General features: G+C 38.1%; 1 protein-coding gene across 2 annotated transcripts in view; it reads right to left on the reverse strand.

Moving 5' to 3' along the window:
* Aass (aminoadipate-semialdehyde synthase) overlaps positions 1-27,099 on the reverse strand; it is a 50,523-nt gene that overhangs the window by 4,039 nt on the left and 19,385 nt on the right. The window contains exons 12-22 of one of the 2 annotated variants that reach the window (XM_069996649.1): positions 18,645-18,704; positions 18,344-18,411; positions 15,832-15,953; positions 15,523-15,649; positions 12,595-12,705; positions 12,400-12,508; positions 11,646-11,786; positions 5,020-5,187; positions 3,276-3,371; positions 1,560-1,675; positions 7-95 (exon numbers count right to left, since the gene is read on the reverse strand). In XM_069996649.1, coding sequence (XP_069852750.1) covers positions 7-95; positions 1,560-1,675; positions 3,276-3,371; positions 5,020-5,187; positions 11,646-11,786; positions 12,400-12,508; positions 12,595-12,705; positions 15,523-15,649; positions 15,832-15,953; positions 18,344-18,411; positions 18,645-18,704 — 1,207 coding nt within the window. The remainder of the gene's footprint in view (positions 1-6; positions 96-1,559; positions 1,676-3,275; positions 3,372-5,019; positions 5,188-11,645; positions 11,787-12,399; positions 12,509-12,594; positions 12,706-15,522; positions 15,650-15,831; positions 15,954-18,343; positions 18,412-18,644; positions 18,705-27,099) is intronic. The other variant, XM_069996650.1, reaches the window with a different exon arrangement.

A 27,099-nucleotide genomic window follows, 5' to 3' on the forward strand; every position in this document is an offset into this window, starting at 1 on the left:
GCCTACCATAGGAGAGCTTCAAGGCCAAGTGTTTGGAGAGTGCATCCACAATGGACTCTGCCTGAGGGACTTGATCTTCCCCAAGTAAGCCCAACCTGTAAAACACAAGAGCTAACTGCAGTAGTTCAGTGCCTTCATTGTGTTCTGCTTTGGAAAGCAGAAAAAAGACTCCTTGAATGTTTATCTTAAAAGGGCAGATCACAAGACCATTTTCCAAGTTCAAGGACTCTCTTAAATTGTAAAATAATAACAATGACAATATTTTAGTCTTCAGGGTCATTGCCAGATTCCCCCAGACATTGTTCCATGAATTTGAATGAAGATGATCCATTGGAAATTCGTGTTACGTACTTCCTAAGAGATTCATTTAGGTGAGCTGTCCCACACTAACCATACTTGATAAAGCATGGCAGTCATACAGTAAATAAAAATTTCCACTTTATGCAAGAAATTACTGGGACAACACTTCACAGTAAGTACTTTTCCAAATGGGAAAGATGATGATTTCAGTGGTACCGAAGTTTAAATGTTTGCTAAGCAAGTACTCTACCAGTTAAGCCAAGTCTCCAACCTCTTTTACTTTAGTTATTTTTTGGATATCGTCTTGTTTTTGGCTGGCACTGACCTTAGACTACAATCCTCATACCCTCCATCTCCCACACAGTTGGGATTTACAAGTTGCAGCACCAGGCCAGGTTGGTTTTGTTCTTGTTCTTGTTGCTTAATTTTGTTTAACACTTCTGGGGTTGAACCTAAGACTTCTCACTTGCCAGGTAAGCACTCTACATATTGAGCCATGCCCTCAGCCACTTTTTCACTGGTTACTTTGGAGACAGGGTCTTGTTTTCTGCTCAGGAAGGCCTGGGCTGAGATCTTTATACCTATACTTCCTTATATTACCACAGATAACAAGTGTGTACCATCATTTATAGCCATTGGTTGAGGAGTCATATAAACTTGTATGCCTGGGCTGGCCCTCAAAACTGTTGTTCCCAATCTTTGCCTCTCAGGTAGCTAGAGATAGAAGCTTGAGCCACCATGATGAACTCCAGCTTATACATATGTATACATATCATATATATATATATATATATATACACATATATATAGATAGAGATACATATATGTATATATACACACATATATACATATATAATGTATATGTATGTATAAGCTGGAGTTCATCATGGTGGCTTAAGCTTCTAATACATATATATATATATATATTATGCATATATATATTATGCATATATATATATATATATGCATGCTGCCTCCTGATAGCTGAAATTCAACTGTGTGCCACCATGGCTGGCCCAGTATTTTCCAAACTGAAATTGTCAGTGAGTTTATCTGGTCATGTATTTTTTACACCTACATAGCATATTATAACCTTTCTAGCATGGGCCAACTAAGGAGCACAAATTAGCTAACAAACAGAGATTAGTCAAAGATGCATATAAAATGTTTGATTGTATCTCAATCTTTCCTTAACTGAAAAGGACAAAATAATCATGAATTCAATTTTTTTGGCCCTAAATTGAATGGTGGATGCCTACCATTCTACTGCCTCCAGCTGGGTATGGTCCCCTCCCAGTTTTGTAAGGACAGCATCTTTAAGCACATCACACGAAGAAGAGCGTGAAATCCCAACTAGGTCACAGAGGAGTTGTTTCTGGTTGTAAAAATAAAGAAAAAATATAATACCTAATATAATCAAAGCACACTGCAGCTGAAACTTTATCTTGTTAAGACATTGGACTTCAAGCATGCCTCAAATATTTTCATTAGCAATCATTAAAAACAGCATATTGTAGCACAACACACACCCACACATCTGCATACCTAAATCTCTAGAATGATATTTCAACCAGAAAAACTCAAGAAACAGAGAAGATGCTGGCATATTATTTTGTGTCTCCTTGCATTGTCTCCATCATTGTTTACAACCATCCTCCTCACCTGTTCACAATTGATTTTGGTAAGATAAAGTGAAAGATTGCTGTTCTGTTTCCCATTAACAACCACAGTTCTTGTAGGTTTACGAGATAAGAAAGCCTTGGCATGTAATATTTCAAAAGAACACTTGAACGGTGGACACAGCTTTCTAAACAAGACTTCTTGCAGAGTCCCAAAGGGAAAACTATGCTCCAGATCACAGGTCACACATGGCTAGCTCATAACCTGTGTTTTTGTCTTTTGTTTGTTTTTGTTGGTCCATGGGGCTTGAACTCAGAGACTGGTTACTCAAGGCTAGAGCTCTACCACTTTGAGCCCAAAGTCTATTTCCAGTGTTCTGGTGGTTAATTGTACCTAAGAGTCTCATAGCCTTTCCTTCCCAGCTTGGCTTCAAACCATGATCTAAAGATCTCAGTCTCTTGAGTAGTGAGGATGACAGGCTTGAGCTACCAGTGCCTGGCCTTGCTTGTTTTCTTTTTAATAGAAATTTTATTGGAACACAGTCACAATCATTAATTTATCTATTTTCTATAGCCGTTCTGAATCGTTCTAAAGAGATTGTATGGACTATAAAGCTTAGGATATTTGTAATCACACAAAAAAGTTTTTGTTCTAGGCTAAAACTATTAACATTCTGGAATCACCCTCAAAATTGCTGCACCAACTTTTTCAGCCCAGCCACCTCCACTCTAAATTCTACAGATATTTTCTCCTGTCTAAAAGGTAAAACCCAGATTGGAAAGACTCATAACTATACAAAAAAAAACTTAAAATATTGGACCATTTTCCATTGTGATAAATTTCTGACATGTCTGTCACAATATGGGCACAAAAAGTGTAATTTCAATGTAACTCCTGGCTGTTAATGGCATTTCTACTTTACATTCAGCTCCAAAGTCTTTTTGCAATACTGATACCTAAGGAATTGGATATCATCAGAATACAAACTGTGTTTATGTAATTGAAACCAATTATTTATGGTTATGAGTGGCCAGGTTTGGAGTTTCAGAGTCCAGTTCAGTGATACACCAGAATCTTGCCTGGACTATCATACTTATGCCTCTTAACAGTTAGTCAACTGGAAGATCCCAGAGAAGAATAAGAGGTTGGAACTCTTCACTGGGCTTAAGGAGTACCCCAACAACCCAAGGAAGCAGGCCTAGAACATCAGTCCCTTGCCTTCTCCTGTACTGATAAAGAGGAGGAAGACAGTTAAGACTTAACTTCCTCCATCAGTTACAGAAGGGTTCTTTTGTTTACTCAAGGCTCACACCAAGCCATTTCTAAAAGCACTCTGGAATTCTGGAGTTACTCACCCAAGTGAGAGGATTGGCCTCAGGTCTTAGGGCAGGGTATATTTCTCTGTTTATCAGGCCCAACTTTATGAATCCATTCAAAGCTTTGGAATACCCCTACAAGAAAAATCAATAAGCACTACATGAAAGTTTTCTCACAAAAACAAATGTTAAGCTTGTCCTTGAAAAGATAGATCTAGCTCACGCCTGTAATCCTAGCTATTCAGGAGGCTGAGATCTGAGGATCATGGTTAAAAGCCAGCCTGGGCAGGAAACTCCTTGAGACTCTTATCTCCAATAAACTACTAGAAAACGGGAAGTGGTGCTGTGGGTCAAGTGGTAGAGCACAAAGCACCCAGGCCCAGAGTTCAAGCCCCACGACCAACAAAAAGGAAGGAAGGAAGGAAGGAAGAAAGGAAGGAAGGAAGGAAGGAAGGAAGGAAGGAAGGAAGGAAGGAAGGAGGGAGGGAGGGAGGAGAGAAGGAGGGAAGGTGGGAGGGAGGGAGGGAGGGAGGGGAAAGAAAGAAAGAAAGAAAGAAAGAAAGAAAGAAAGAAAGAAAGAAAGAAAGAAAGAAAGAAAGAAAGAAAGAAAGAAAGAAAAAAGAAAGAAAGAAAGAAAGACAAAGACAGAAAGACAGAAAGATAAAGAAAAGAAAAGATAGATCTATTTTTTTATCACTAGCTTGGAAAACAATACTTCACATTTTTGGTAAGGGTACAACTAACTCTACCCTCAGATGAAGATCCACGTTTGGATATTTCTACTGGCTTGCATAAGAGACCTGGAAAAATCTGGGTGATGCATGGTATTTTCAGGCAGAATAAAGACCAGTCTCTTCAAGTGTTACATGCTATCAGCTCAAAAGAGTATTGTTTAATAAGAGTCAGTTTTGCTCTTTAATCATTTTACTTTTTGTGGTACTGGGGATCCAGCCCAGAGCCTCAAGTATGATTTTTAAAAACATGTTCTGCAAACATTTTATATGTAATGAGAGGAATTTATAAGAATAATATCCCCCTCAAAGCAAATAATACATTCTACTAATTAACAGTTACTACCATAAAACACATGGAAAAGGGAAAAATAATTGTTATGCTAAGAAATTATGACATTGCTCATCTTCATTTGATCACATGTATAGCTAGTCTTTTATGTTGAGTAAATGTATAGTGAACTTTAGTTTTATGTTCCTAGAATGGAATCCCCTATTTTGTAGTTGCGATTTGCTTTGGAGAAGCCTATGTCACCCTGTCACTCTTCCAAGTCAGTTTTGGCCAAGATAAGCAGAAGGGGTAAGCCCATCTTGAGTCCCAGTTCATGTGTTTCCCATCATGCTGACTCTCTCTGTAGCTCTAGGGACAGACAACATAGGCCAAAGCTGACTAACAAATTTGTTCCACTAAACTCAGGATGAATCTCAGCTAATGAGACAAAAAGTTATAATTTTAGCTATTGAAGAAAGCTAGAGTCTGTTCTTCCAAATGGAGTTGGACTTGTTAGGCCATAAGAAGCCCAAATATCACTAATATCACTCCAAAACATCACTACAGCTGATGACAACCTCTGTCTGCCCCAATCTCAAATGAGTCAATAAATCCTCTTTTGCTATGTTGACTTGGCTCACCTGACATTTTCAATCAAAAGGTTCCTGACAAAATACATTTCCACTTGGTTTATTGTCTTAATTATTTTTATTACTGCAGAAAAATTAAGCATTCACACTACTTACATTCAAATTGATAATACAGTTAGTCTAACACTTACCTTATATCTCAGTGTACCCCTCAGTAAAGTGTGGGCAGATGGGATCCCATAGATCTCTGAGTATCGAGTACTGTCTCTGTTAGGATAACCCTCCAAATTCAGGCCAGGAAAATAATCCATGGAAGTGACGGCATCAAGAAAGGAGACTCCCCCTGCCACGTTCACAACCTGAGATTATGGAAAAGGGAAATGTGGGGCTGTAACTAGCTGTTTCCCTGTGTTTTATCCACATTACATACATTTTTAAAAAACCTCATAAAGGTTTGAAACTAGTGAAACTACCATAGGCAGTATCCCATTGCCCAGCTGTTGCATCATTATCATAATTTACAATGCTTTCTCTCAGGCTTGCAAAATTTACAAAAAACATTGAGCTTTCCTAAACATAAGACTTTGTTGCAATTTTTTTCTTGGTCCTAGATAAAATGGCATTGTTTCAGTAGGAAAGAAAGAAAGAAAGAAAGAAAGAAAGAGAGAAAGAAAGAGAGAAAGAAAGAGAGAAAGAAAGAGAGAAAGAAAGAGAGAAAGAAAGAGAGAAAGAAAGAGAGAAAGAAAGAGAGAAAGAAAGAGAGAAAGAAAGTGAGAAAGAAAGAGAGAAAGAAAGAGAGAGAGAAAGAGAAAGAAAAAGGGAGAGAGAGAAAAGGAGAAAGGGAGGGAAGGAGGGAGGGAGGAAGGAAGGAAGGAAGGAAGAAAGAAAGAAAGAAATGAAGGAAGAAAAGAAGGGAGGGAGGGAGGTAGAGAGGGAGGGAGGAAAGGAAGGAAGGAAGAGAGGAAGGAAGGAAGGAAGGAAGGAAGGAAGGGAGAGAGAGAAAAAGAAAGAAAGGAAGAAAGAAAGAAAGAAAGAAAGAAAGAAAGAAAGAAAGAAAGAAAGAAAGAAAGAAAGAAAGAAGAGAGAAAGAAGAGAGAAAAGGAAGGAAGGGAGAGAGGGAGGGAAGAAAAGGAGGGAGGGAGAGAAGAAAGAGAGAGATGAAGGGAAGGAGAAGGAAAGGAAAGAAAGGAGAAAGATGAAAGAAAGAGAAAAATAAAAACCTAAGCTAAAAAGTAACAGGCACTCATTAAATGGCTTAAATGATAACAACATTTTCTCCTTCTCTTTCCTGCAAGCCACATCAAGCATTAGTCTTCCACACCTCATTCACATAACAAGCACCTACTGTTGATGCAGGGATCACACAGCTGCGGAGGGAATAAGGAGCAGGGTGAACAACATGGAATTCCTGTCGTCTGTTCACTCCTTTATTCACTGAGCAGCCATTCACCACTGGTTACCAAGTGCCAGAAGTGTGAATAGCTCACAGACGGTTGGTACCTAAAACTTAGGGGTGTGCTGGGGATGGTGAAAGGCATCAGAGGAGAGAGTTTGCTTCTCAACAAAGACAGTCCCATGAACATACCATGAAGCTCATATAAGTACTATCCCCTCTGTTACTGCTGGGGAGAAACTAAACCATCTCCGCTTGCTCTTTCCATATCTTTCCCTGTCTCCGTGTTTCTGTTACTCATAGTCTACTTCCCTAAACATGCACTCAAAATGCAGTGAAGCACAAGGGTTGTTATTGTCTTTTAAGTAAAGATCTAAAGATTCATTTAGTGTATGAGGCTTGTGATTATCCTTAAAACAGTAGAAAGCATTGTGCAGTGATAGTCAAGGCTGAGAGTTTTGCTGAAGAGCTATGTTGTACTTTTTGCCCTGCTGGAAATACTCTACCTCCATCTCTACAGCCACAAAGCAACACGGCTCAAGGGAGTTGTGATGGAACCACAGAGGGAAGCAAAGACTTTTTCCTAAAAGACATTCTGGTGAAATGGAATGACTCTCATAGCTTTATGTGTAGATTTTATTTTTTGTAGGCCTTCATATGAGGGAGAAAATGAACGTCACTTATATATGGCTGAAGTGCCAGAAGGAAAGGGTTAAGCTTAATGGGGTGTCAGATAGGTTATATCTTCTGGCTAAAGGTTTACAACAAAAAACAAAGTACTGTCTCTAGCCCTCACCATGAGAATCTGAAGAATGTGAAGAATGTTTCGGCTTAATTTTCTTATAACCCATCCTGGGCTAAACTAAGAATATTTCCCGAGCGACAGTTTCTGCACTTTTTTTCTTTAAACCAAATTTCTTCTTATAAGATTTTAAGTGGTTGGGGTTTGTTTTTCCTTTCGATCTAATTTAAAAGGCAAAGGCTGATATTTAAAGTTTCCATAGACATTTTGCTTTTATAACTTTTGGCAAACTTCAAACTCCTGTTAGTTTGAACTAACAGGAACTTTTTAAAGAAAAACTTCAATGTTATTCCAGGACTTTATCAATTGGAAATAAATCAGCAAGCCCATAGGTCTATCATAAAATTCCTGTAAAGAAAACCAGAAAAAAAATTGTCTGGGTACCTGTGGCTCAGGTGTGTAATCCTAGCTACTCAGGAGGTTGAGAGCTGAAGATCCTGGTTTGAAGCCAGACAAGACAGACAAATTAATGAGACTTTTATCTCCAATTTTACAAGCAAAAAGCCCGAAGTGGAGATGTATCTCAATTAGTAGAGTGCCCGCCAGTCTTAAGCAGAAAAGCCAAGTAAAAGTTCAAGGACCTGTGCTTGAGCCTCAATACTGACGAACACACACACACACACACAAACACACACACACACAATCAGAAAATTTTAAATTGAATGGTGTGATTAGAGATTCTGATGAAAATTGCAAGGTGAATAGTCATTATCATTTGATGTCAATGTGGGATTGTGCTTCTAATGACATGGTTTGAATAACAAACCTCACCCTACTTAATATTTTATTGATGATGTAGGTAGATATATTTATTTACCTCACAGAAAATGTGTTTCGTGTGTGTGTGTGTGTGTGTGTGTTGGTTGTGGCACTTAAACTGAGTTACTGAGTTATTTCACGCAAGGCTAGCACTCTACCATTTTGAGCCACAGCTTCACTTCCAGTTTTCTCATAGTAAATTAGAGATAATAATCTCATAGACTTTCCTGCCTGGGCTGGCTTTGAATCATGAGCTCAGATATCAACCTCCTAAGTAGCTAGGATTATAGACATGAGCCACTAGTACTTGTGAGAAGATGTATTTCTTTTGGCTCTTACAGTGTTCATATTCCAACCCACTCCCTGCAGAAACAGTGGCTCACTACAGACATAGACTAAGTCCAAATCTGCTACACACACACACACACACACACACACACACACACATACACACACACACACACACACACACACACACACACACACACACACACACACATCTCCCAGTCAAGGATTGTTGCTGCCACATATTTTGGAACACATATTCAAATGCTCTCAATCCTAATCTAAATAAGATTTAACACAGGAACCATACTTACAATCACACACACACACACACACACACACACACACACACACACACACACATACACTGTCTGCTAGTTATTATATGTATCTGACTTTAAACCATGCAATAAAACATTTATCAGAGGTGACCGACCATCAGAGGCAACTCCAATGATCATGCTCTTTCTACATAGTCCTTCAATCATACTTATTTTGAGATCTGTATTTTGAAAGCAGAATGGGCATTGTAGAGAATCCTGGAGAACACCAAAGAAGTATCTGATGACTATGCTAAAAATGGTTAAAGACACTGGAAAAGCAGAGCTAGCTTCTGTTTTCCTAGAAAGAAGGGTTTGGCTGCTGCAGTTTGGGTGATAGCAGGCAAAGGAAAGCAGGCTAGAAAAGTTATCTCCATATGTGGTTGCAGAACAAGCACTATTTTCTAGACAAGAGATTAAAGCAGGCCAGGCAACCGGTTGCTAATGCCTCTAATCCTAGCTACTTGGGAGGCTGAGATCTGAGGATCTAGGTTCAAAGCCAGCCGAGGCAAGGAAAAGTCCATGAGACTCTTATCTTGAATTAACCACTCAAAAAACCAGAAGTGGCACTGTGGCTCAAGTGGTAAAGTGCTCATCTTGAGCTGAAGAGCTGAGGGACAGTGCCTGGGCCCAGAGTTCAATCCCCACTACTGACAAAAAAGAGAGAGAGAGAGAGAAAGAGGGAGAGAGAGAGAGAGAGAGAGAGAGAGAGAGAGAGAGAGAGAGAGAGAGAGAGAGAGAGAGAGAGAGAGAGAGAGAGACTAAAGCAGATGATAAGCTCTGCCACATAGAGTTCACCTACTTTTCACCTCAAGAAAGCACACTGTCACCTATAAAGAAAATGAGGCAAGAGATGAATCCCTGCCTCAAGATAGATGGAAGGCAACTAGATTTGAGAGAAACCAGAAGTTAGAAATAGTACCTGTGACTGGAACTTACTGCAAGAGTGTAGGACAAAGAGAAAGGGCCTAATTCACAGGCCACTTTCTAATTGATGAGAAAGTTTAAGGCTTCCACTTTAAGCAAAAGCCAGAGAGGTCATGTAGCTCTCCTCTTATGATCCAGTGAATTACTTGAAGCTGGATCTGTGGTGGGGCAGAGTGGTGGGGGCAGAGGAAAGAGAATACAAGAGATGTGGTAGGGTTTTTTTTTTTAAGTCTAACAATGTGCCTTGGGAGACAGGCTGATACACTTAAATCACTGAGTGAATAACACAGCCTCCAGAAAATTCTTAGACCCAGACAATGCTAGTATCTGACACTTTGATTGAGTTTCCACTAAAGAATAGAGACGGGAGGGTGGAGTGGTCAGGAAAAGCTCCATCCACAAGAGGAAATCTTGAGCGGGACCTTGAAAACAGTATCTTTTTAGCAAAGAAAAGAGAAACATCATGTTTTCTTTTCAGATCTTCCAGAGTGTGGGAAATGCAAAACAGCACTCTTTTTTTTCAAAAGGAGTTCAGAAGAAAAGGGGTAAACTTCAAGTTCAATAGATAGGATTTCTGCTGCTTCAAAACAACTGCTTATTTTTTCCTGAAGTCTTACAACCTGTACATTCTTTATATAGTTAATATTTGCTAAAGACTTATGGCATACCCATCAATCTCCTGTGAAAAAATGACAATCTGTTTGGCTTCATTAAGTCATACTGAAAGCCCTCTGCAAATCTGCTATTACTACTCAATGCCAATAGCTCACACCTATCATCCTAGCTATTTAGTAAGCTCAGATCTGGAGGATCTGGCTTTGAAGCCAGCCTAAAAAAGAAGTTTGTGTCTTCTGTCTTCAAAGTAACCAGCAAAAGCTGGGCTATAGGTATGGCTTGAGTGGTAGAATGCCAAAAGAGCAGGCAGACTTAAACCTGGTACCAAAAAAAGGCATTATTGTGTTATTATGGGTTTTTTTTTTTCAGCTGAAGTTCATCCACACAACAGAGCCAAGTCCAGCCAAGACAGCATTCAGTGGCTTTTTCCATGGGGCCTCTTTCATTCTTGTCTCCTTTGCCATTTATAGGGCCATCTAAAAATAAGCATTTTGCCCAACTGAAGTAATAATTTTTCTATGCATCACATCTTAGTTTATATCAAACAGAAACCAGTCTTTCCCCCCAAGATTATAAAACATAGAAATGCAATAAGAAGTAGGCTATGTATTGTGTGACGGATATGGGTTTGGTAGAACTCAAACTGCAATTCTGGCACAAACCTGGATCAGAGCTGCAGAACTGGATGGAATGTCAGTGTTCACATTATACTTAAAGACTGCTGGTGCACAGTGGACTTCACAATTGTCTGGCCTTTGGTGACGCTGTCAAGAATGCCAGTACTTGGACCAGAACTTGGGCATCTTCTTTCTTATCCTCAGACATGCCACATATTTTCTCAGCATCAGCCTTATGTGCCCTGCTTGGTTACTAGTGTTTTACATAGTGCTCTGGGAATCTTTATACGAAATAGTTCCTTTCAAAATTCAAATGCACATGACACTCACTTGGGGAAGATTGAAAGAAATCGCAAACTTCTGGCAAATCAGAACGGTTGGAAATGAGTCATGCTCTGATTGAGTACATCCTCTTCTCCATTGCTTTTCCTTCTCCTCCCACCCCCAACCTGTTCATCTAAACTAAACCAATTGTCTTCTTGTATACATTTTTGTGGCACATCAGCATGCTCCAAAAAAAATTATTTCGTTTGAATTATAGTCAGTTATTCTAGCATCCACCTTTCCTGACATGAAATCTAGGAAAAGCAGAAAAGAGTGTCAGCTGATGACCTTGACATTTTCTCTGAACCACTGTTTCTTTATTGTAATGAAGAGTTCTTATGTTCTGTTACACAGCAGTTGGGCAAAAAAAAACCTCTGTTTTGGACAGCCAATTCTCAGCCAGCTGTGAATTCTCTGGGGGGCAAAAACTTCATTCAGCATGACAACCATTGGTGCCCAAAGTCTAACGGGTTTTTAGTCTGTACATCATACCTAAACCGGTCAAAAGATGATTGACCAGTATTTACATAAATCCAGATGAGAAGAGTATTTTTCAGAACAACTGGCAAGAAGGAAAGAAGGGATGAATGCACACTAGCTTTGCTTGAGAGAATGAGGGGCCACACAAAATGAGACAGAAGATATACACTGGGAAGGAGAACGTGAGGGACAGACAGCAGAGCGTTGGTTGGAGGATTTCTTAATAGGGAGAAAGGTTAGGGTTCGGCAGTTATCAAAGGGTTATAGTTCTAAGGTTTCAGAGGCATTCCCCTACCTTTCCATTCAGTAGATAAGAAGCAGGCTGCATTACGTTCATCAAAACGCCCATAGGACTCCAGCTGAATTTATACCTCAAAGGATTGTCAGAATGTTCAGGGGCAGGAAGCCCCCCACAGTAGGAAATATAAGATTCAATCTATAAATAAAGAATCAAGAATTTAGAAGTAGCAAACAATGAATGATTTTAAAATGGTGTATTAAGTCATTGAGGACAATGCCATAGTGGAATAAACTTGCTAATATTGTGCCATTTTTAAGTTATTAAAGCTTTCTAATATAAAGCCTCACAATCAGACACTTAATTTAATTCAGGGGTGTATTTTAGGTATGTTATAAAGAAAAGAACCCACTAGTTCAGTTTTGCTTTGTCAGTTCCTACTGATTTGTACCCAAATTTATATGTGTGTATATATATTTATATATATTCACATATGTAACTGTATTTTGTCATATGCAAATACTACCCAAACAGACTGATGATATTTCAGATTGTTTTTGCTCACAGACAAAAGTCAAACTTGCTTATATCCCATCTAAGAATCTTTTTTCAGTGAAGATGTTAGAGTAGCATCAATTACTATCCAACACCCAGATGTCACTTGACTTCACAGACACATCTGCACTTATGAAATTCTATTTGAAATGAAAGAATGAGCTATAATATAACCGCATCTTTAACCAGAATCACAGAAAGATTATTTTTGTAATAAAAGCTAGGCCTGTCATGCCCTCTCATAAACTGTGCTCACCGTGGCCCCCATTTCTTTGGCCTTATCGATGGTATCCATTGCAAGCATATGATCAAGCCCAGGATCCAAGCCCAACTCGCCAATGAGTGTGATGCCCGCATCTTCCACACTGACACAGGTGGGAAGAGGAAAAAGGAAATGTCAGGAAATATGCTCCTTAGGGCATTTATTTACATGGTAATGACTGAAACTGACCTCTTTTCCAGCTCTTTCAGTGCTGGTGTGATGTAGCTTGCAGTGATCATGTTAACTTTGTTTGTGATGCAAGCCTTGGCCACAACGGGATGTAACACATATGGCAACAAGCTAAGAGAGAGAGAAATTCCTGTGAGCTACAGAACAAATTCTTCCCCACTTTGAAAATTTAAGAAACTAATAATACTTAATTTTTTTATTATTTATGATTCTTATTATTTATGATTGGACTTACTGGATGTTACATCTTTAACAAAAACAAATTAGAGTATTTCACTCATTTTGATTGTGACAGTAAGAAAAGGATATAATTCTTGTATATGATGACCAGCCAAAACCCAGAAAGAGTTGAAATATCCATGAATAGTCAAATAATCATGACATATTCATACAGTAGAATACTACACAGCAACGAGAATGAACAAACTACAAATAATAACAGAAGATGCTCAGAATCACCAATGTTAAATAAAAATGAAGGTAGCCACAAATGAGAACACACACACTGAGTGATTACAAACTTATGAACTATGAAAATAGAAACAACTAATCTATATATCAGAAAAGAAAACAGCACTTGCTTTGAGGATAGAGTTGGTGAATGGAAGGGGCATGAGCAGGGCTCTTGAGGACAATTTATTTTTGTGTGTGAGAGGAAGCAGTACTGAGGCTGAAACTCATACTTTCACTTGGCTTTTTGGCTCAAGGCTTGGGACTCTACCACTTGAGCTCCACCTCTACTTTTGGCTTTTAGCTGGTTAATTATAGCTAAGAGTCTGCTGTTCCTGGGCTTGCTTAGACCTGTGATCCTCAGAATTCAGCCTCCGGAGTAGCTAGAATTACAGGAATGAGTCACCAACAACCAGCAGTATCTTATTTCTTGGTGTCAATGGTGGTTACAGAATGTGTTTACTTGGTGGAAATTCATTGAGCTACATGTTCACATTTTGTTTATGTTTTAGACAGAGTCTCCTATGTAGCCTATTTGACCTCAAACTTATGATCCTCCTATGTCAGCTTTCCCAGTGCTAGATTTATAGGCATCTATCACCAAGCCTGGACACATTTATATTTTGTACATTTTGTGACTTCATGCTTAAATTTAAAGCTTTATGAAAACAAGAGGGAGGAGAGAGCAAGAAGAGAGAAGAAAAGTAGATGAGAAAGAGAGGAGGAGGAGGAGAAATGACAACAATAGACATAGCTGTCCTGGAAGCTTTAGTGAAGCCTTGTTTGTGTTCTGTTGGCTAACTGCCCAGAAGTAGGATTGCTGGGTCATAGGGGAGCACTATGTTTAGTCGTTTGCGGAACCTCCATACTGCTTTCCAGATTAGTTGAACAAGTTTGCATTCCCACCAACAGTGTAATCGAGGTCCCTTTTGTTCATACCCAGGACAGTATTTGTTACTGTTGGTTTTCTTGATATTGGCCATTCTAAGTGGAGTGAGGTTTTGATTTGCATTTCCGTTAGCCAGAGATGTTGAACATTTCTTCATGTGTCTATTCCTATTTCTTCTTCTGAGATATCTCTCTCTAAGTCATTAGCACATGTATTAATTGGGCTGTTATTTCTTTGAGGGTTTATTTTAGGGGGACTTAGTTTTTTTTGAGCTGTAAGTATATTTTGGATATTAGGCCCTTGTCTGATATAAAATCATGTTCAGTGCAGCATTATTCACCATAGACAAGATATGGAATCAGCCCAGAGTCCCCTTGGTGTATGAATGGATCAAGAAAATGTGGTATTCAGAATGGAATTCCTTCAGAAAGAACGATATTGTACCATTCGTAAGGAAATGGAAAGACATATAAAAATTTATATTAAACAAAGTAAGTCAGACCCAGAGAAACATAGGTTGCATGCTTTCCTCATTTGTGGTAGTTAGAATATGCCTATAAACCTACAAGTAAAACATTCTGGATGTTAAGCAAGTGGTCACAAATGAATTAAAGTAGAATAGAGTCTATGGAGAGTGCAAATAGTGTGATTCTTTAAATAAAAAAGAAAAACTAAGTCAAAGCACCCAAAAAATAAGTACCAGGAAACAGGTAGTCACAAGAGGCTAGGGGTAGAGGGGTAGGGGTAGAGGCAAGGGGAGAGGGGTAGAAGAATGAAGCAGGGAAAGGGGAAGAATGCAGGCCAGGACTCACTGTATATACCACAGAGTTGAGAAATATAAGGGAAGGGGTGGGCTAGAGGGGGAAGAAGATTTTGCAGTGATGACACAGATCAAGATGTATTGTATGCATAAACTCTTTGTTAAAGGGCACCAGAACTAAATACATAACCTAAAATTAAGATAATTAAGGAAAATGGTACACTAGGAAGTATGGATGAGAATGCTGAATGAGGTGACATTGGTCAAGGTGCACTGCATTCATAAACTGCTTTGGTGAATGGCAACTCCTTTGTACAACCACTTATTGTAAAAATACTGTACATAGGGGTTATAGTTGCATGAATACATTTCCTATTGAGCACTGTTACCTCCTCTGTTTTTCCCCTACCATCCCCTCCTCCCCACCTCCCCAATTCCTTCCCCCCCAAGTTGTAAAGTTCATTTTCAACATAGTGTCTTGTATATCACATTGTTACAATGGGTCAACCTGCATCAAGCATTTTGTTATTTCTCTTCCCCTCCCCAAATTAGAAAAATGTATATACAAGATATAGGGCACTGGAATCAAACACAGTGAAAACAGGGGTTATACTATGGGGGAAGAACATACAAAAAAATCACAAAGTACAACCACTTAAAGATAATAAAATATTCAAAAATAGAAAGATAAAATATTTATTTTGCTTGCTCAATTAAGATAGAGAGAAAGAGAGAGAGAGAGAGAGAGAGAGAGAGAGAGAGAGAGAGAGAGAGAGAGAGAGAGAGAAGTAACAACAAAAAGTGTATGTAACTTGTTCTTGCCAAATACCTAATGATAAGATCCTGAGATGCCACCAGGGAGTTCAACCTTTCTTCTTGTTTACCGATGTTCATGTTAACAAGATTAATATTGTATTTCTTGCTTAACTTTTTCATTTGATTTTCCATGTCAGAGCCTATTTTAGGGATAAAACAGTCCAATTTTTATATTTCCCTTTCCATGGCACAAAGAGTAATACACTTTTGAATGTCTCTAAAATCACAAGTATTCCACATACAGAAACTAAAGGGTCATCTAAATTTTATAAGATCAGGAGGGGGGTTGTAAAGAAAAATGTGGGAAGGGGAATATAATTACCTACTGTTATTTCTATATTGCTGTCTCTTGACAGGTATTCCAATACAGGTCCAGATACATAGCCAGATCCAAGAACCAACACCTTTTTCTTGGTATTCATTGAAAATGATTGAAAATTTTCTCTGTTTAAAAAAAAAGGAGGGAGATTAAATTTCTTTCTAAACAACCAAATCTAATTGTCCCCATATCAATCTAAAACTTAAACTGTGAAATAACAACTTTTTTTCTAAATGACTTACAATAAGAATCAAAAGAAATTTCTACACTGATATTTTTCATTACTTATTTCATATTTTTATAATAAAGCAACAAACCCTGAGAAACTCTGAGAAACCTGAGCTATAGACCTCCATAAATTCACAGTAGTAATGAAGGTGCTGGATTATTTATTTGCTTAAGCCCTAAGGAGAAATTTTGTTCGTACTTTCTCCTAGAGGACAAGATTCAAAATCACATTAGAGGGCTATCCAATGGAAAGTTTACTTGCCTCACACAACAATCCAAAGAGACAATAATTTGAGCAGGAGAGCATTTTTATACATATTAGAAATTGTTTTGTCATATAATTTTAGTGTCACGTGAGAACTAAAGCTATAACTTGGGTTAAATATAGAAACCAAGACAAGTATGAGGAAGGATTTCAATTCTTGAGTAGTTTATTTTGTGATAACGTATATTTTCTGGAAAGATGGCTTTATTTCCTGCAAACTGTAAATTTAAGGAAGTGACAAGTTTTGTCCAACTTTATAAACCCATTAATGTTCGTAATATTTTGTTTTGAACATGGAAGTTATTCATGCAATGTCTTTCGAATCACATATTATTAACCTAAAGAAATGTCCTTCTGTCACTGACTTAGGCTGCTGGCTGTTCTTGGAATTTTTAGGTCAGGATGTTTCTCAAAGTTTAATCCACAAATCTTTACATTCATAATGGACGGATATAAAATAAATATAAAATAGTACTGCTTTTTTTAATACTCAACATATGTAAAGAAAGCCCTTTAAAGTATTTCTCTTCCCCAAACACTACCATTTTGTACTAATATATTCTAATTATACTTTCTATAATTTCTGTGATTAAAACAGTATTTTTATGAGCACATAGAAAATGTTTCAAATATACTATTTTTAAGAATTCACTTGTAGATTCTAATTTTGTCTACAGCATCAGCACCCCTAAACTCCAGACTTTGAATTAATGTTCACTGTTTCAAGTGAAGAAAGAATATTAGAGTAAGCTGGGACTCAAAATAAGGCAAATTCCCCTTCAAGATGCAAGCTTTACTATCAGTTTCTCTGCACAAGAATCCATTAGAGAAATAAGACAGGAAGCCCTAGCAATGGCAGCCAAGTAGACCTGGTGTCACATGAAATATAATAAATAATAATACATAATAAGGTAGTACTATGTTGGTATTTCATACACACTATTGGTGTTAGAAGTAAAAAAAAAAAAAAGCATTGGGTAATAATACTCCAAAGATAGAGCTATAAAAAATACACACATGTGAAGTTTTCCTAGTACAAACTCTCCCGTGCCATTAAAGAGCTAGCTTCTCTTTTCAAAGAATGAAATGTTCTTGGTGTTCTAAGTCAGAGTGTTTCATTGCTACATTCAGTCAAGTAGCTATAGCAAATTAACATATGGGAACGTCATTTCTATGAAATACTTGAGTTGATCTCTTCCTTTACTTCTTATAGGAAGAGCCACTGGGAGGTAAAAGAGACACTGTTTTGCTTACTTTAGTTTTCCCATTCCTAACTCTCTTGAATAATAGTAACATAGTCATAGTTCATTAATAGTTCAGGAGTTTTATTGTTACTTTGTTAAATGTAATAGGACATGGAGTAGACACAAATGAAGTGCAAACGCCAGGAAGAAAGCAGAATATTCCAAAGTAATGTCAATGTTTTCAGAATCCCAGCAGTATTATCAGTTCAGGAACTAAGTACTTTAACTAAGCACCTTTCTAAGAGAACTATTCTCTCAACTATTTTATCAACTTTTTGAGGTACCTGCCTCCTCATAAGAATTCCCAGGGGATGTTATCTCTCATCATTTTCTGTCTTCATTGTTTCCTTTCGTTCCTGCCCAATGACCCACTTTCTTAAGCATAATAAGAAACAAAAGTCGAAACCTCTATCTAAAACCTAAACTAGAAGTACCATAGAGAAGATTAACATGCTCATATTTTCTTTGAATAAATAACTGAGAAATCACCATGTACAAAACGATAAAGAACAAACAAGTGTCTGCTCGAATGACAATGACTTTACACTTTAGCTTGCTCACACAAAGTTTAGATGGGATCGTAGGCAACTGAACAATGCTATTTTATTCTTCAAGGAAAAAGATGTCAAATTTTATACATTTATAGAAATGCCCTATCAATTACCCTGGCTGTGCATATTCTATATAATTAAAATTAAGAACTCCTATTGAAGATTTAAACCGTCAAATCCAAGATGAGACAAAATATATAAAACAAAAGGATACAAACACTACTTACCTGTCCTCTCGGAGTTTCTGGATATATTTATATTTATCCGTTAATAAACCGTTGGATGTTATCACAGCCTAAATGTGTATGACACAAGACATTTCTTTAGGTACCAAAATTTTAGTCTTACACATGTGGGCTCATTACTGACAGAGGATGACTGAGTGACAGAGAGACACTCTGGAATAGGAATAGAGCCACCCTCTATTCCTAGAGAGTAAGAAGGGGAGATTAGGCGGCTAAGGGAGAAAAGACAATTAAGATAGTAGAGAGAAGAATACATCTGTGGGAAGAAATTTTCAAAACTTACATCTCGCACCACAGGAGAAAAGTTCTGACTTTCCAGGGGCTGTGACGCATCTGATAATAACTGAAAGGAAAAGGAGAGGAAAGATATAAATAAGATTGTAAGGTTGGTTTATTAAAACATTATTAGAGAAAAAGATAATTTAGGGAAATTTTCTGAAGATCACTAAGAGAAATCAGCTCTATTCCCAAAATTCAATTTTAAAAAATAAATTTTGATCTTTATTTGCTAAGAACACAACCAACCAGTTTTAGCCTATTGAGTGAGCTATAAATGCACAAACTCTGCCCCCTGTGACCCTCTATCCCATTCCAAGGTTCAAGCAGTTCCCTGGGAAGTAAGAGAATGGAATTTTCCTCTCTATTAATGCTGCCTGAGGGGTCTCCCTTAAATAAATATTACTTCTATGTATAGGCACAATAACATTTCAAAACAGGTAGGGGAAGGCAAGCTCCAACAGGCAAATAAGTCAATCTGATTAAAGTACTGTATGGGCATGTGTGAAATCCCATGGCAAAAAACCTCTCTGAGGAATTAACATGCACGTTTATAAAATGAATGATAGGAAAATGAAGCATGTCCTGTCTACACCTGGGGGAGAGGGTGGAGTGAGTAGAAAGGATGAAAGAAGGTAAATATAGCCAAAATACCTCCTATATACCTGTGAAAATGGAAAACGAAGCTTTTTAAGCTTAGTTTGTGAAGGCGGAAGGAGAAGATGAGGGAAGGTGATGCAGAGGAGAGTCTGATCAAGATACCTTGTCCTTTGAATTTCAGTTCAAAAGCTATGGGCAAGCCAAAATGAAACCTCCCTGTGCAGCTAATGAATGACAAGAAAAATAATAGAGGGAAGTGATTTGACCATGTAGATCTCAAGTCATCCAATCCCTCCTCGTTATCACACAAGATTGAGACAGATTGACAACACAAGATACAATCCTCATTAATAACTTCCTATCTTTACACTACAATGCCTAGTCTTGAACCTACTACCAAGCAGCACAGGGCCTGTTAGGTCAGTTTGTTACCTCTAATGGGCAGAGAAGTGCCAATGGGGCTATGTCCCCTTTTTAACTTAAGTTAATGTCTAGATCATCCACCATATTAAGAAAGAGTACAAGACACCTAGCACAGGCTGGCAGCAGAGAATTCATTTACTACATTTTTTAAAAAAGATTGAATATGTTCATGGATGTAAATACAACAGATATAAACTTTCCATTACTGCATATGGACAAGTTTTGAAAAAGAATATCAGGTATGCTGGAAACGGATCATTCAAACCAGGATATGAAATACTACATTCCAAAGCAAATGGAAAATTGCAAAAATATTAGCACTCTAAAGACTAAAGCCAGATTTTAAGTTATTTCTCTCTCTAAATCAACTGAGGTTGTTTTCTTCTATTCTATTTCCTGCTGTCTCCATGTCTTCCCTGGAAGAAAATCACATTGCATCTAGAGCCTCAAACTATCTCTAACATTGTATACGTGCCATGTCAGGCATTCAATAAAATGTAGATGAGTATACTAAATGACTGATTGCAACTCCACCGTGGGGATCACTGACAGATCCAAGAAGTATATTAGGAGTATATTTAAACTGTAATTAATACTTTAAAATAACAAAGATTTGAGATACATTCAAAAGAAAACAGAATACCTTGTCCATGTAATTGTAACCCCTCTGTACCACATTTTCACAATAAAAAAAGAAAATGGAAAACTTTTTTGTTTCCTTTGTATGTTCTTTCCCCTATGGTATATCCCCTGTTGTCACTGTACTTGATTTTGGTACCCTGCATTTTATATATACATTTGTCTTATCTTGGGAGAGGAAGGGGAATAACAAAATGCTGATACAAGGACATAGGATAACCCATTGCAACAATGATACCCACAGGACAGTATATTGTAAATGAACTTTACAACTCGGGGTGGGGGGGTATGGAGGGGTGGAGGAGGTGGGAGAGGAAAGGGATAGTGGACAACAGGGAAGAGATAACAATGATGACAAATAATGTATTCATTGCCTGACTCATGTAACTGTAACTCCTCTGTACAGCAACTTTACAATAAAATAATTTAAAAAAAAAGAAAACAGAAAACTTTATAAATGGTCAAATAAAAAGTTCAAGGGGCTGGGCACTGGTGGCTCACCCCTGTAATCCTAGCTACTCAGGAGGCTGAGATCTGAAGATCATGGTTCAAAGCCACCCAGGGCAGCAATCTCCGTGAGACTCTTATCTCCAATAAACCACTAGAAAACCAGAAGTGGTGCTGTGGCTCAAGCTGTAGAGTGCGTTGAGCTGAAGAGCACAGGGGCAGCGCCCAAGCCCAGAGTTCAAGCCCTATAACCGACCAAAAAAAAAAAAAAAAAAGTTCACGGGAATCTGTCCCAACTAAGAAAATGTTGGGTACAGTGATGTGCTCCTGTCATCTCAGCTTTGCAGGAAGCATAAATGGGAGGATTGTGGTCCAGGAATGAATGTGAGATATGATGTGAAAAATAATAATAGCAAAAAGGGCTGAAGGCATGGCTCAAGTAGTACCGTACCTGCTTAGCTTAACATATATGCAACATGTACATGTATAAGTATAGGTATACACATACTTATGGAGATTGGAATAGCAATTTAAAAACATATAAAATATACATTTTTCTCAATTATACATGGAAAGTTCTTCCAAAGCTGACCACAGTAAACCTCAACAAAATTCAAAAGGTTACAGTCATCTAGAATATTGTATATAAATACATACAAAACAATTAGGATGCCAATCACTAATAAGTTATATTGGCACATGCCTGTAATTTCAGCTATGTAGGAGTCAGAGATCAGGAGGATGGCAATTCCTTGTTAGTGGGACCCATCTCAACCCATAAGCCAAGCATTGTGGTACATACTTATAATTGGACCACTGTCCAAGGTCAATTCTAGGCAAAACGTGAGACTCTATCTGAAATATAAATAAAAGCCCAAAGGGAAGAGTGTGTAACTCAAATAATAGAGTGTCAGAATAGAAAGCCCTGAGTTCAAACCGAAGGGGAAAAAAACCCAGTCAGTAATAAAGACAATCAGAAATTTCTCAAAATTTAAAGCTTGAAAATACCAAAAAATAACTTATCAAAAACTAATAGGAGAAACTAAAGCTGAAATCAGACTAAAATTTGTAGCTTTACATTTTGTATGTTATTAAGATGAGTGGAAATTAAGCATACAAGAAGCTAAGAGAAGGTTGTATTAAATCCACCAAAAGGCCTGTAATCCTAGCTACTCAGGAGGCTGAGATCTGAGGATTGCGGTTCAAAGCCAGCCCGGGCAAGAAAGACCGTGAGACTCCTATCTCCAATAAACCACCAGAAAACCAGAAGTGGCGCTGTAGCTCAAGTGGTAGAGCGCTCACCTTGAGCTGAAGAGCTGAGGGACAACGCCCAGGCCCAGAGTTCAAGCCCCACAACCGACAAAAAAAAAAAAAAAAAATCCACCAAAAAGTAAAACAAGGATCTAATAAAGATATAAGCGCCAACCATGATGATGCATGCCTGAATGCCAATTACTAGGAGACAGAGATTGGGAAGATTCAGTTTAAGGCCAGTGTGTACAAAATGTTAGTGAGACCTGCCATTTCAACCAATAAGTTAACTATTGTAGCTTTCCTCTGTCATCTGAGCTACAAGGGAGGGGTAAAGAGGAGGATGTTCAAAGAAAAGTTCAAGGCTATCTAAAAAGTAACTAAAGCAAAAACAGGCCATAGACATGGTCAGGTGCTAGACCACTGGATTAGTGTATACAGCCCTTCAAGTTCAAATCCAGGGCCCACCAAAGAGATGAATAAAAATAAATGAGTGAATAAAATACTTTTCAGAGAAGTTCTTTCAACAGCCTGCTAGAACTAAGTTGATAGAGCTCACTCATTAGTATAAGATCATTCCATTTTAGCTTTAGCAAACTAAGTTCTTGCAAATCATTCCTCCTACAGGTAATAGCTAACACTCCCAGTATTGTAACAATAACAAATCACATGTGGGCGTTAGAGAATGAAGAATTGAAGTTAGAAAGGAAATACCCCTCAACATCTCTGGCTGTAAAGGAAATGCAAATCAAAACAACACTGAGGGTTCACCACACCCCAATTGGAGTGACCAACGTCAAGAATACTAACAGTAACAAGTGCTGGTGTGAATGTGGCCAAAAGAGTACTCTATTACACTGTTGGTGGGAATGGAAGTTTGTTCAACCACTGTGGAAAGCAGTGTGGAGGTTCCTCAAAAAAAAAAAACTAAACATAGAACTACACTATGAACTAGCAGTTCCACTCCTGGGTACCTATTCAATAGAATACAAACAAGGTCACAGTAAAGCCATCAGGACAACTTTGTCCATTGCAGCATTGTTTGCCATAGCAAAGATATGGAATCAAACCAGATGCCCCTCAGTGGATGAATGGATCAAGAAAATGTGGTATATATTCACAATGCAATTCTACTCATGTGTTAGAAAAAAATGATATGGTACTATTTGTAAAGAAATGGAAAGACATGGAAAAACTTACATTACGTGAAGTAAGCCAGACCCAGAGAAACAATGATTACATGGTTTCCCTCATTTCTGATAGCTAGAATGTACCTATAAATCTGTAAGTTAAAAACACTCGGTGATATGTAAGTGGTTACAAATGAATTAACTGAAGTATAATAGACTCTATGGAAAGTTCAACTAATATAATCTTTTAGAAAGACCAGGGTCAAAGCCCAACAAAATCAACACTAGGAAAGGGGTCTATCCAAGAGTGGGGTGGAGCCACAGGGAGAGGTATAGGCAAATGATGCTGGTAGGGAAGTCGAATGCAGTTTAAAATATTCATTGTATAATGGGTCAACTTGTATACTTAGTTAAGCATTACCTTACTCATGTAACTATAACCCCTCTGTACATCATTTTTACAATAAAATATAATAAAAATTCATTGTATATACTACAAAATTAAGAAAAGTAAGGGAAGGGGTGGGTCAAAGTGGGGTGAGAAAGTTGAAGGGGGAAACACTGATTGAGATGTATTTATTCATTAACTGCTTTGTTAACTGGTACCTCTTGTGTAAAACTACTTAAAGATTATATTAATTTTTCTTAAAAGGAATACCAAAGCATGGAGCAAGCAATTAGAGCAGTAGGTGTGTTTTATAATATTATTACTATTATTAATTATTACTTTATTATTACTATTTCTGTGATGAGGATTGAACCCATGACCTTGTGTGTGGTAGGCAAATGCTCTACTACTGAGCTATATACAAAGCTCCAAGTGGCATACCGTTTTGGCATTGCTTCGAGCACATGCTGTGTAAAATGAAGAGCTTAAAAACATGTACACATGTGCATTTACTCTTTGCCTTAAAGAAAGATTATGCAGCCCAGAACAACCACAGCCTTTAGTGTAAAAAGAAAAGTCCAAGAGGGCAGATTCAAAACAAGAGAGGCCAACTTCTATGTGAACTCTGCTCCAAGTTTCTGAATGACCCCAAAGCTGAGTGTGTACCTGCTAGACTACAAGCATCATGATAATGTCAGAGGTGAACTTTTCTTTGAGCTCCTCCTCAGTTGAGAGGGAATTTTCAGACTAATCAAGTTAACCACCTGTTTAAAATTTTTTTCAGAATTGTCACAATAAAACCTTCAGGTACCTGGCAGGTACCTGTGGCTCATGCCTGTAATCCTAGCTATTCAGGATGCTGAAATCTGAGGATCATGATTCAAAACCAGCCAAGGCAGTAAAGTCCATGACACTCTTATCTCCAGTTAACCACCAGAAGACCACAAATGGCACTCTAGCTCAAAGTGTTGGAATGCTAACCTTAAGCAATAAAATATCAGGGATAGCATCCAGGCCCTGAGTTCAAGTAACAACTGAACAAAAGAGAAGAAGGAAGAAGGAAGAAGAAAAGAGGAGGAGGAGGCGCAGGAGGCGCAGGAGGTGGAGGAGGAGAGGAGGAGGCGGAGGAGGAAGAGGAGGAGGCGGAGAAGGAAGAGGAGGAAGAGAAGGAGGAAGAGAAGGAAGAGGAGGAGGAGAAGGAGGAGGGGGAGGAGGGAGAAGGGGAGGAGGAGGAGGAAGCAGAAGGTGCCAAAACAAAAATTTTCACATCATCATTGATAGAATACAATTATAACACAACAATTGAGTAATATAAACTGAATAGTACAACTACTCAGTGATAACTAAGAAACTATGAGTCATTCTCAAAGGAAGAAACAATCATTCAATGCCAAATGTATCCATATATTACAAAGGTAACATATAATGGTACACTCTGATCCACAAATTTATTTTCCCTGGTTTCAGTTAAACACATCCAACAACCCTGTGAAAATATTAAAAGGAAAATTCCTGAAATAAGCCATTCCTCTTCTCCTTTATCATGCTTTTGTCCAGTGTATCCACAGCACATGTGCTCCCCACTCTACAACCAAGGAACATCTTGTGATCGAGCAACCTTCATACAGTGGCTTAGTGCTCCTTCACCACATCACCAAGCCTACATCATTCACCTCCCTTCGTCTCATCACATGATCATTGTATCATCTCATATCACCACAAGAACAAGGAGGCAGTGGGACAAACAATATGATATTCTTGGAAAAGAGAGGCCACAGTGACATACTTATTGAAGTATATAATGTTATGGTTGTTATGTTTCATAACAAGTTATTGTGAGTATCTTACTTGCCTGACCTAGACCCAGAGAAAGTCAGACATTATCGTAAGTATGCTTGTATAGGAAAACAAATGCATTACACACGCGTGCACGTACGCGCGCACGCACACACACACACACACACACACACACATGGTTCAATAGTACCCACGGTTACAAACATTTACTGAGAGTATTACGATATACCTCACAGAGATAAGGGGACTTAGCACAAAGTTTGAAAGGCTAGAAATTCTCAGTGGATAAAGAGAACCCTACAAAAACAAAAAGAAGGAGACAGAAGATAAGAAAAATGTCAGTTCTGGGATGGAAAATACAATATCTGGAATCAATAAAACAGAATAGAGAATTTGAAGACATTTTCAGATTAAAAGAATCTCTAACCAGTGGCTCTGCACTAAAAGCAGTGCTTGAGGAAGAAAGGGTGAAGATATTGGAAATGATAAGCCTTCTTTTCTCTAAGTACGTACCTCTTCACACACTCGCACATTTACTTCTGCAGGATGTTAGAATTAGGTACTATGACCATTATTTGTTACATACATCCCATTTTACAGATGAAATATTTGAGACTCAGATAGGAATTGAGTTTCCCATTCAAGGAATATGCCTGCAGTGAAGCCCATTATTTTATTGTATCCTCCTTTTTTTTAAGTTATTGGTCCTGGAGCTTGAACTCAGGGGCTGAGCACCAGACTCCTGAGTAGGCTCGGATTACAGACATGAGCCACCAGCACCCAGCTTGTACTCTCCTTAGACTACCTTAATCCCCAACTTCAGGTGTGTTTCATATCCAGAGCTGTGCTGACAACTTCTCAGCCTTAAAATTTCTATGTTCAAGCTTCTAAATCTGCAAAATGAGAGGCTTCTCCTACGTATTTAAAATGAAGAAGTATGGAATGCTTTACACATTATCAAGAACCCCACAATGAGGATGCCAGCTGTCAGCATGGTTGTCTTCCTTCTTCCATGTTCCCAGAGAAAATGAAAGAGTCTAGATAGAATACTATTTGAGAGAAAATGGTACTGCTTTGTCTGTGCTCTACACACTTATATAAGGTGGTGTTTTCATTTGTTCCTTCCGTCAGAAATAGTGTATGTTTTCTGTGACTTCTTCCCAATTGGCATTTTATTTAAAGAAAATAATCGCAGGCTGGTCACTGCTCTACTGACTAAATTGGTCCTGTTTCAGTATGATGGTGCCTGAGTGAAAAACCCAAGAGGAAGAACAAAGCCACAATTCATAACTTCAGAATCTCTGCTGGTGGAAGACAGCCATTAGCAATAAAAATAAAGCATGACTGTTATGTGCCTAAGAGAAACACTGAGATAAGAATGGTTTCCGTTGATTAGGAGAATGGAATTTTGATGGCAGAGTACCTCAGTTGTCAATCACTGATCACAGAAAACAAAAAATATATTATCTCAAAGTACACTGTCTCTTAAAGCATGAGTACCAAATATACAGTAACACTTTTTATATTTCTCAAATCTGTGAATCATCTGTTAATTTATGAATTTATCCAGACAAGCAAGAACATTGACAATAAAGCAATACATATCTCACATATCATGATTTTCCTAGTTAAACACATACAATGAGACAAATGTAATTAAACATAATCCCAGTGATATATTCCCACAAGACAAGCAAGTAGAATATGTACAATAATAATTCATCAGGAGCACTTCAAGGACTTTGGGGGAAGGGCTGGCATTTCATTTTACAACAGATTTCTTAGGT

This window comes from Dipodomys merriami, unplaced genomic scaffold (assembly GCF_024711535.1).
Source record: "Dipodomys merriami isolate MVZ:Mamm:240054 unplaced genomic scaffold, mDipMer1.0.p SCAF_5, whole genome shotgun sequence".
In the NCBI taxonomy this organism is placed as follows: domain Eukaryota; kingdom Metazoa; phylum Chordata; class Mammalia; order Rodentia; family Heteromyidae; genus Dipodomys; species Dipodomys merriami.